This window comes from Plutella xylostella, chromosome 9, assembly GCF_932276165.1.
Source record: "Plutella xylostella chromosome 9, ilPluXylo3.1, whole genome shotgun sequence".
NCBI classification, from domain to species: Eukaryota; Metazoa; Arthropoda; class Insecta; order Lepidoptera; family Plutellidae; genus Plutella; species Plutella xylostella.
This window is the reverse complement of record NC_063989.1, coordinates 5,715,558-5,726,600: the sequence shown is the minus strand read 5'-3', so window position 1 is coordinate 5,726,600 and position 11,043 is coordinate 5,715,558. Positions and strand designations below refer to the sequence as shown.

Here is an 11,043-nt window from a genome sequence, read left to right as displayed (position 1 = left end):
CAAGATAAACCAGGAAATAATGACAAGGGGTTTGATTCAAAAAGATACCTTTTTTCTTACACCGTCTTTATACTTATCTTCTTTGTAATGTAGATTCTGACTTGACCGGTTTTACATGGGTCCAACGTGTAGAGCAACCCCTATTGCAGGGGTGTATCCTCGTATTAGCTAACAGTTCGATGTCAGCAGGGTTCCCGCTTTCAGACCGCTGGCTCGGTAGTTGATGCTTTGCTGGCCGCCCGTTGTAGACGAGCGGTCAGCGCGCTGACTGCCAGCAGTCGCCTCGTGCGACGGCGCCGCTTAAGGCGCCGACACACTAGTGGGCGTGACTGTCAGCCGCGACTGATAATGTGCACGGTCTTTTGGGACAGTTCGTGCCAGATCGCGCTCGGACGTCTGAAAGCTGAAGGTCAGTCCAAGGTTACGTCCGCGACTTACGTCCGATAGTTTGAGCAGCGTAGTGTACATTCCTTACCTATAGGTACCTTTAAGTCGCGGCTGACAGCCTCGTCCGTAAGCCGCATTATTACATATATATTTATACATGATTTATACATATATTATAATCAAAGCCTTCGATAGGACCCAAGTACCCACAGATAAGAAGACCGTTAACTAATCTGTGAGTATATTGTTGACAGTATTGACACCACAGATTAGAGATCATATGTATTTGACACATCTTTGACAATTGAACAAGTTGGTTGCTTGGTTGGATTGGACGTGCATTTTTGGCAAAATGTAAACAAACTATAAACTTTTATTTTTCAAATATTCTTGGGTACTGCAATTACCTTATTTAAATGTAATAATTTTATAATATTACATTAAGTACTTTCATTTAATAGTTACAATCAAGCAGAAAACTTTACAGATTTTTTAATAATAATTTATTTTATTTTTCAAATTATAACCTCGCTGTTTAATATGTCTCGTTTGATAAATATAATTGAAGCCATCGTATTTTTGGTAAGTTTGTAGTCTTTATATAATTTATGAATACACAGCATTATATTCGGCACATAGCCTAGTATTATTTCTTAATGTTTACAAAAAAAAATACATTTAATAATTTTAGCATCTATTTTCAGGACTTATTGGCTGTTGGATTAATAGTTCCACATGTTGGCAACTATGTGCGTTCACTGGGCGGGAACCATGTCTATGTTGGTCTCCTTGGCTCTATTTATGCTATATTCCAGCTTGTATCCGGTCCACTTGTTGTAAGTCAAGTCATGTGACTTTCTTAAACAAATCATTTTGATTGCATCATGTTTTATAAACTAATTCACCATGCTATTGCTTTCTAGGGAAGTCTAAGTGATATTAAAGGTCGTAAAGCCGTTTTGTCTATAACACTATTAGCAAGCAGTTTTGGATATGCTATGATGGGCCTAACTTCCTCTATTTTTGTTATATTAATGTGTAGAGCTCTATTAGGTAAGTTTGAAAAATTAAATTATGTATATCTACTAACTGTTTATCTTGGAATTCTACTATACATATTTCATACAAAATTAAATATACTTATACCTTTTTCAGGAATATTCAAACAAACGCAACTGCTGGGCAGAGCATTGGTGCCTGATTATGAAACTGACAAAGTTAGGCAATCTGTGATATATGGAAAGATGGCTGCACTATCCAGTGGAGGCATGACACTGGGACCTCTTATCAGTGGACACATTGTGGAGGATTACCCTCAGTATGGCTTCCAAATAATTGCTGCTCTGGTTAGCCTTTGTTTTGTTATAAATTCAGGTAAAAGATATGAAATGACACTTTAGTCTAAAGTACTCTAAAGTAACTTTATTTTATGAATACAAAACATAATATTTTTTATTTTTATTTCAGGATTGGTTACTCTTTTGCCTAATACCATAACACAAGAGAAGCCAGCTGAAAAAAAAACTGGAACATCTAGTGTGCTACAGAACATCACAGTTAGTGCCAAACAGTCATTTCTTCAACTGTACAGTGTTAGTTGGTCCCAGTACTGGGATGTTTTTCTACTGAAAGCATTAGTTAGCTTTGCCATGGGTGTATATTACTCAAACTATTCAGTATACCTGCAATATCAGTACAATCTTGGTATAAAATATGTGGGATATATCATTTCATTCCAGGGTACAATAGGTTTCATAGCTAGCTACTTTATGGGAAACATAAATGCATTGTATAAAACCGACAGTGACTATACTCAAAGAAACTTCCATGTATTTTTAATATTGTCAGTGTCTATTATAGGCATAGTGTTATCTTTTAATGTCTACTTGTACATAATATGCTTGATTCCTTTAGCCATAGGTAATGCAATTGGTAGGTTAGTGACACTAGAAATGATATTATCTAGGAGTAAAGGTGAACACCGAGGCATGCTAATAGGAGCTTCAAATAGTACAAGGTCCTTGACGGGTGTGGTGGCCCCCATGGCCGCCGGCCTGATAGGACACTATCTAGATGTAACCTTTGTTATCTATGTCTCTCTATTCTCAACTATGTTAGGATGTGTATTGAGTTACAGCTTAACAAAAAAAGCAGAAAGACTAAAGAAGGTTAAGTAGAAGTTGAATTAAATTGTTTTTAAATTAATATAAATATTGTTGAAGCAATTGATTTTTCTATTTCTTTTATCGGTATCTAACTTTGGCTTTCGAAGATCAATTTCCTAATCATTATAAAACATAGACCAGAACTTTACTATATTACATGAGCAGTCTAAAGACAGTTTTGAACCAGAACTAATGTTTTATAATAAATAGGTATAGGTTTTGGGGATTAAATGCACTCTCTTACTTGTCCAACAAAAATTATGACACCACACCACTACCCCGTCGCAATTAAATTTGTAGGTTGTCTTTCAAAATAAATACAAAATTAGGCATTACTCTCAATAAAATCTATTTACAGTTATTTAATAAATCCTTAATAATTACAAATTACATAATTATGCAACCAAAATAACGTCCTTTTACCATAACACCATAAGATGTAGGTGTGACACTAATCACTGTCTAAAGATTGAATTTGCTTCTTCCTCATGTCCTTGATGAGCTGGTTGATGTCATCACGGTGTTGTTGGTTCTCCGGTGGAAAGATGGATCTTTTTGTGTTGGTTACCCACTCCTCAAAGTAAGTAGGCTGGTTGAAAATATGAAATAATATCACGGGAAACGACATGTACATCGCCATCCGCCCGACTTCTAATTTCCAGTTTCCCATGGTAGTTTTAGGTACTTTAAGGGATAAAAAGATAAAATTTACAGTTTTACTTTTACTGCACCTTGCTGAAATTGTTTACAAATCTTGATTAACACAGAATAAAAAAATTCAAAATAGTCAAGTGACATTGACATGACGTGTTTATTTTATTCTGTGTGACGTGTGTACCTTGGAATTCAGAATAATAATCACGCCGCGCTGACGATCTACAGTTGAGAAGTCGGACGTATGGAGAATGTTTATGTCGTTTCCCGTGATATTAACTATTTCATATTTTCAACCAGCCTACTTATTCAACCAGCCTACTTACTATCAACCATTTTAATTAAAAGGCAGGGCTTTTACCTATGTTTTAAAACTCAGTTAAATTTTAAACTTAACTCTGACTCAATACTCTGAGTTTTACCTATGACTCATATTCATATACCTAGTTAGTTAACAGTAGGTAACTAATATTATAATAAGTACCGGACTACCTATCTACATGCTAGATAGCATGGTATATGTATAACTAGGTAAGTACCCTTATACAAGTAGGTCGGATAATGTAGGTTTCTAACATGTTTCTAATATTACTTACAGCACATTTTCAATTACCCCTTACCCCCCACGTAACATCGTACTGATTGAACGCTTCCAACAACATCCATAACCACGTTCCTTTCCGTTATCTGGGAAATTGAACCCCACAAAAACTGGCAGGAACGTAGTTTGACCATACCAGTAAAGGTACAATGTAGGACGCACGTATAAACGTACCTACCATCATTTTCGTAGTTGCTTGGTTTGTAAGCATAGCTGCAACAAGTTAGGAAGGTAGGTTTGTACTACTTCTTCTACTTAGGTAAGTACTTATATCTCCTGTAAGTACAAACGTACCTACCTCGGTAGTTCTGGAAGGAAGACCCGCTAAATACTTTTTAATTAAGTAATACTTACAGACTATGGACTATGAGGTCTGAAAATAAATATATTTATTATTATTATTATAATACGAAGTACAGAAGGCATGGCATTGCAACGTTGTTTAACTACGGGTGTTAAGTTAAATAAGATACTTACTCAAATACTTATAACGATTTTTTACACACCTACCAACCACCCACAGTTCCTATTTGTATTCACTTACATTCATCTACCTAGATAGGTAACAAGATAACTATTAGGTAAGTACTTAGTACTTACATTAAGTATCGAGCATACTACCTATGTTTAATTTACTGTCTTTGAGTGTACCTAGAGCGAGGGTGGTATCAGACTTACGCGCCGGGCGGTGGCGGCATGACGCCGTCGCGTCGCCGGCAAATTGCAACGCTATTACAGGGATTTACGCCACGTAATGACCACGATTACCCTTGTGATGTTATTGCGACGGGGCCTCGGGGAACACGAAACCAACAAAGTGAATCACAAATGTTTTTACCTTTGCATTAGCTCTGTAGGAATCCGAGCGCTTTTGAGTTGTTGTATCCTGACTTTGAAATTCTTACAAAGCATGGGGTGCCTGTACGTAGTTGTTGCCAAACACCTCGATAGGTACTTACTTACCTAAATCTAAATATCTAGACAAATGGTTCGCATAAAAACGTCACTTTAGGTGCAACTCAGTGGGGGTCCTGTTTAGCAATAACTAACTTCCTACTGCGAATAATTGGAACATTCCACCGTAGGTTGGTACAAAATATTCCGCTTCAGACTGTTCGCTCCAGATAGCTGGTGGACCACCCTGCCTTTATTGGATCATTACTTTTATTAGATACAATAGCTACATCGAGCTTCGTGCCGGACCGCACTTAGATAGTTTCATTCAACTATGTAAGCACAATGTACCTAGGTACATAAGCAGTAAAATACAACCTAATCAACGTGTAAGTACCTGCTTTATTGCTGTAGAGTCCAATAATAATGTCTTAAGTAAGTACTTTAGTATTTTTAATTATTTATCAGTCTCCGTATAAATAAAACCCTATGATCTATCTGTAGCTAGGCTGGGCCTAGCCCTACACAAAAACAAGGAAGCAAATTATACATACCACATGCATTAATACCATTAGATACCAATTTATATTAAAAGTCTGTAGAATCTATTACAAGCCGGTACGCGTTTTCCTTAGAAAGTAAATACCCGTTAATACTATGCTGACAAGTGACTGCTATCCCTATACCTATTACTTGGGACCGTTAAAACTGCCGGCGTAGTTGACGCATAAAGATGTTCCATCGGTGTAGTATTAATTGATCCTTGCATTGCGCCCGCACTGCTTCCCGACTGGGCTACACGAACGCTTGTTAGTTACGCTCGTAAATTGTCATATTAAGCGCCGATTATTTATGTACTAATCGGCTTAGAGCTCGCGGTTGTACATCACGAGTTTATAAAGTTGTAGGAGCTGTAGACAGGGGATGTAAGATGTGAACCATACAGCCGTGTACCTATAGCCGCCTGTGTGCAGTGTGTCGTGGTGGAACTTCCTATATTCGCTATGAGATGGTCGGCGGTGATATAAGTTGTCTGTGCGGCGTGGTAACTGTAATAACATGCAATAGTGTACACAGGGAGCGCATTATGGGCAGCGGGCGACTATCAGATGGGGTGCGCGCAACGTGGCCCGTGCTAATGTGCTTGGAGCACGATTTCGATTTGTTATCTTGGAAGCACTGGCTGCCTGCGTGCGCCGCAGCACTCCATAGATCGCTTCTATTCTGGACAATACTGCTATGCTGTTTCAGATTTTCTGTGTAAGAGTTTTTTCATCTGACACACAGGTAAAACTCAGTGATTTAGTTCAGAGCAGTATTTCATGTGCCTTCAGCATTATGAGATGACCTATTGATAAAATACTTACTGTGTACTTATAGTTTTCTGAATAATTATTAACTAGTAGGTACCTACACCTAACCTACGGAAAGTATAGGCAAGTACTTTAATGAAGACAAGTCTCACATTTACATTACGATTACGGCAGAAGGTCCTTATTTGATCAATCGATAATAAGAGATTAAAGTAAGTTCCCTATTCATTTTGGGTACCTACACATAGGTAATTAGGCCGGTGCTTTATTATAACGTAGCGCTACGTAGAGTTAGTTCCAACCTATGAAAATCAATAAAATTCATACTGAGTATTTGACCCTGTTTGACTGTCGGCAAGGGTTTCCCTATCAAAAAGCTCTTTGTGTATAAAGTGAAGTCAACAAGATCGAATTTATTTCAATGTCAATGCCAGACGGGTGTATTGATTGAGCAATTCATAATCTATCAAAGTTAAATCACAGGATGCTTACCAAGTTATGTGCTCCGAATTCAGTATGAATGTATTTAGTTAAATACCTACCTTAACTATAACTAAGTAATCATTAAGTGACGGGTACATTTAACCGGTATCCAAAGAAGAAATAAATGAGAATTACAAAATTGATGACTTTTCTTCCTAGGAAGGTAGGTAGGTAATTATGATGCAAGTAAGTAGGTACTCTATTAGCTTTTTTACAAGTACCTAGCTATGAAGGTACCAAACCACAAACATTCCCTGCCTTGTTTGTTATAAAAGTAACTTAAGTACACGTGGAAAGTATTTGCAGAAAATATTTTTAGAGTTGCTTTACCTTATTTATTTACGCCCGAGAGCATACAAGTTCTGTATTATTAATGCCCGAGTAGGTGGTAAACTACTTTATCTCTCTAGATAGAGACATTAGACATGTCTAGTTATCTCACATGGTTAGTATTGGCCGTATGCCTATACGTTCATAGAAACAACTAGGCCTATTGAGATGCAATGAGCGAATCGGGAATAAGAGAAAATTGAAATGATGAAAAACTATGAAAGCTTATCTTTCCATCTGCGGTGTAAACTTTCTTTGGAATTGGATTATAATACCTACAGATACAATATACATTAAATCCTTTAAAGAAAGGGAAGCAAACTTAAAAATCCTAGCTTGCGACGAGTATATACTTAGAAGTTATAGTACTTAACTAAGTAGTACTAAGTACCCGTCGCAAGGCCTAGCTTCACCATAGGTACTCTGTTAGATCATAACAAGGGATTAGTGGTTGACTTTTGACACATCTGTCAAGAATTTATATGGACATGACATATAAAAAAAAACACGCACTCACGCCTTGTACTAATGTACTCCCTTGCGGGGTAGGCAGAGGTGCATTGCTGCACCCACTTTTCGCCAGAGTGTTATGTTAGTCCCAATGTAATAGGGGGCGGGCCTATTGCCATTTTACGGGCACATCCAAGACCCGAGAACAAATATCTGTGTTTAAACAAATATGTATTTGCCCCGCCCGGCCGGGGATCGAACCCGGGACCGGGCATGACATATAATTTATCTATAAGTAATAGGGGTGTTAATGCACCCGAGTCCGCGTTGTTCTATGGATCTAACAGACTATGGTGAAACTAGGCATAAGTAAGTAGGTACCTACGTATTCGAGTTTCAGTGTTCATAGTGTCAGCTGGTCAGGACTCAGGAGAGGTGTGGCCACAGGCTGAGCCACAGCTAGGGTACTTATTGAAAAAAAAACTATTTCAATGGTTCACTCTTTTAGTTTATACATCTTACGACAGAAATAAATGAATTATTATTATACCCCACAACGAAACATCAGAGGAAATAATCTCTACGACATTCATTTCCTTTCCTTTCACCGCAATGCCCAGAGCGGGCGTTATTGTTTTTAACCCTTTGTTTCACGATTATTAATATTTACCATCTACACTACACCGAACTAATAAACTATGTAAGTATACTGTAGGTAGGTACTTACCTCTCATTTTAATGACATTAGTTACCTAGTGTCAAAGCTCTTTAAGTCGGCTAGCTTTGATCTACAACTTGATTGAAATCGGAAAAGTTTGAGTACCTACTACCTAGCTACACCATCAGCCCAGCTCACAAATCCTCTGCATTCCTCGGCTAGGAAGAATCTCTAGGCGTGTAATTTGAGTCGTGTTTCGGTGTGAGTCGTAATGAGCGCTAATACGGCTTGGCTCGGCAGCGGTTTCTTTCAATCCCCTACAATTTCTTCTCTCATTACGATACGATACCGCAAAATTGTCTTCAAAGGTGAGGCTTTGATTGGAGGTCAAGTATGTGCCCGCTTTTTTGTTCTTACTATGTAGCTAGAGTGGAAGGATTACAATCTCGTTAAAGGGTTAAAGGGCCGTAGGTAAGTATATCTAATCCAAATAAAAACACACACTCTATTATTTGACATTTATAGGCACTACTATAATATAGATAGTAAGGCTGATTTAACTGATAAAGCTTTAATGTATCGATAGATTAAAATATATTCTCCACTACTCCACTTCACCTATCGCTCACCTGAGAGTCTGGAATAGTCTGGATCAAAAGTGTCTTAGCAAATCATTTTGATAATTATACCTATAGTTAAATATATGTACTTATAACTACGAGCATCAGTGGTAAAAAAAACAGTAACAGAATGTCAAACTAACTTTACTTATCTACAATGTAGGTAAGTATGTACTGAGTTCCCTAAACGATTTTTTTATTTCAGCACACAATAAAAGGGCGATACTTTTGATATTTAAATTACGTGTTGAAGAAATGGGCCGTCATGGACGCCGTTACAAGCATACCATGAGGACGATGAGTTACTGCCTCCCTCTATCACCGCCCACTGACGGTACTCAATGACCATCCACATCCACCGACTGATATGATAATGAGCCCAAACATAATACTTATCACCTAACTATATTAGTTACGGTTACGGCTGTGAAATGATATTGTATTCTCTAATATAAGGCACTTTTCCATTATTACATTAACTACCACCAAAATTCAGACTGATGATGACCATGACATCTCATTAAAATAAAACAAGGTATAAAAAAAATGAAATCATTATTCTAAGGCTGATACAGCTACAGCTGCGAATAGAAAAAGAACGGACCTTTAAACCTACATGACGTTTGACTTACTATAAAGTGACAATGACATTTTGGTGCCTTGTAAATAAAAACAACAACATGGATCCTTTCTAGTTTTCTAAAGTGTATTTTAAAATATTTTTAGTGGTTTTTATGAATACAAAGTAAAAGGGTACTAAACCAAATTATCCAATTCAGATACTTTTCATAGACATGCGTCTAACTAGTGTTGTAGTAGATAAAATATCTAAAACATGCAATGATCAGTACATGAAATTGCCGAAAACTGGAAAACCCGTTGATAATGAGTGGACAGTCCTTTCTTGTGTGGTCAAATACGACCGAAACAGTACAAATATTGAAGTGGTATCCCTAGGTACCGGGTCGAAATGTGTGGGAGCAACCAAAATGTCCCCACGAGGCGATATACTGAACGACAGCCATGCAGAAGTTATTGCTCGCAGGGGGTTCCTTCTCTACCTATATCATGAAATCGAGAAATCAATAGGTCACAAACAATCTCTTTTTAACCAGGAAGACTCTAAATTCAAGTTAAAAGATGGCATAGAGTTCATTTTCTATTCATCCCAGTTACCCTGTGGAGATGCTTCTATTATACCAAAAGATGGTGAAGAAGATCAGTTTGGTGATGTCTTGGAATCCTTAAAACGTCAAGCTGATACAGAGATATGTGACAGTGAACCTAAGGTTTCAAAGATAAAGGATATTCATAGAACTGGTGCCAAATGTCTGCCGGGAGCCAAGCAGGACCAAAGAGAATGTGGTGTGAACTACCACCAGGTGTGCCAAGTGAGGACCAAGCCCGGGAGAGGCGACCGCACACTGTCCGTGTCCTGTAGTGACAAACTGGCTCGATGGGTGCATGTGGGCATTCAGGGAGCCCTACTCAACATGTTCTTAGATAAACCTATTTACATAAGTAGCTTTATATTTGGTGCTGGTGTACCATACTCAGAGGAAACCTTAGAAAGAGCATTGGTGAAGAGAAATGTTATTGATTACCAATTGGACTCGAATAGACCAGATTTCTACCAAAGTTCAGTGAAATATCCTCACATTCGATCAGAAGAAAGGATCAGACCAGCTGCAGGCAGTATTGTATGGATTAATTCAAACAATGTGTAAGTATTCAGTATGTTGATTTTTATGTCATTTAAAATGTAATACATCCAGGTTTTTTGTCAGTAAAAATTGTTTACTTACAATAATTTTGAAAGTATAATTTACGTTTATATGTTTTTCAGTATATCCGAGGTTGCAGTTCACGGAAGAAAGTTGGGAGTTACCAAGAAAAAGCTAAATTCATTGAGCAGTGCACTATCAATAAGTAAGTTTAAACTTTTTCATAAGTTTCAACATGTAATGGCTAAGTTTGAACATAAAAATGTAATTCTTCAAGATAAAGATGCTGAAAATATTACTTATGGTGAAATGAAGAAAATGTCTGTAGAATATTTAAAAAAATGGTACGATGTGAGAGATAAGTTTTTCAAAATATGGACTGTAAAACCTGATATGTGGAATTTTACAATTAAAAATGATTCATGATCTTTATTTATTCTTATTACTAACAAGACCTAATATCCTGACTAACTGAGCTACGTATCTATGTCTATAATAATGATAATATATGTAGAACTATGTTTAGGTATGTAGGTACCTGATATTATCTACATTACAATACATTTTATAAAAATTAATTTTTGCACCTATCTCTTTAGAATGCCAGACGATAGTCATACAGTCATACCACACTGTGAATCGTGTATAGACTGCCCAATAAATACGTAGTAAATAATGGCAATAACGACGTATCAAATAGCACACAACGGTATTAGGTACTAGCGGGGATTAAGTACCTATTATAGATACGAATACGACCTACT

At 37.2% G+C, this 11,043-nt stretch overlaps 3 protein-coding genes across 3 annotated transcripts; 2 read left to right on the top strand and 1 right to left on the bottom strand.

Moving 5' to 3' along the window:
- Positions 1-714: 714 nt before the first annotated feature.
- LOC105391502 (major facilitator superfamily domain-containing protein 9) lies at positions 715-2,612 on the top strand. The gene is made up of 5 exons (XM_011562982.3): positions 715-969; positions 1,092-1,223; positions 1,311-1,440; positions 1,543-1,761; positions 1,855-2,612. The coding sequence occupies exons 1-5, from the start codon at positions 928-930 to the stop codon at positions 2,562-2,564; spliced, it is 1,233 nt and encodes a 410-aa protein (XP_011561284.3). The 5' UTR covers positions 715-927; the 3' UTR covers positions 2,565-2,612.
- Positions 2,613-2,884: 272 nt separating this feature from the next.
- On the bottom strand, positions 2,885-3,324 carry LOC119691398 (protein PET100 homolog, mitochondrial). The gene has a single exon (XM_038108665.2). It carries the CDS (start codon positions 3,220-3,222, stop codon positions 3,004-3,006), a length of 219 nt encoding a protein of 72 aa, XP_037964593.1. The 5' UTR covers positions 3,223-3,324; the 3' UTR covers positions 2,885-3,003.
- Positions 3,325-9,222: 5,898 nt separating this feature from the next.
- Positions 9,223-10,711, top strand: LOC105383339 (tRNA-specific adenosine deaminase 1). Its single transcript, XM_011553376.3, has 2 exons — positions 9,223-10,278; positions 10,402-10,711. Exons 1-2 carry the CDS (start codon positions 9,350-9,352, stop codon positions 10,703-10,705), a joined length of 1,233 nt encoding a protein of 410 aa, XP_011551678.3. The 5' UTR covers positions 9,223-9,349; the 3' UTR covers positions 10,706-10,711.
- Positions 10,712-11,043: the final 332 nt, after the last annotated feature.

What these genes read in the sequence shown, in the direction of transcription:
- LOC105391502 (XM_011562982.3), top strand. Translation starts at nt 928, where the DNA reads ATGTCTCGTTTGATAAATATAATTGAAGCCATCGTATTTTTG. An exon ending in TTGAAGCCATCGTATTTTTG is followed by an intron (nt 970 to 1,091) that starts GTAAGTTTGTAG and finishes ATCTATTTTCAG; the next exon opens with GACTTATTGGCTGTTGGATT. An exon ending in TTGTTTTGTTATAAATTCAG is followed by an intron (nt 1,762 to 1,854) that starts GTAAAAGATATG and finishes TTTTTATTTCAG; the next exon opens with GATTGGTTACTCTTTTGCCT.
- LOC119691398 (XM_038108665.2), bottom strand. Translation starts at nt 3,222, where the DNA reads ATGGGAAACTGGAAATTAGAAGTCGGGCGGATGGCGATGTACATGTCG.
- LOC105383339 (XM_011553376.3), top strand. Translation starts at nt 9,350, where the DNA reads ATGCGTCTAACTAGTGTTGTAGTAGATAAAATATCTAAAACATGCAAT. An exon ending in TGGATTAATTCAAACAATGT is followed by an intron (nt 10,279 to 10,401) that starts GTAAGTATTCAG and finishes TATGTTTTTCAG; the next exon opens with TATATCCGAGGTTGCAGTTC.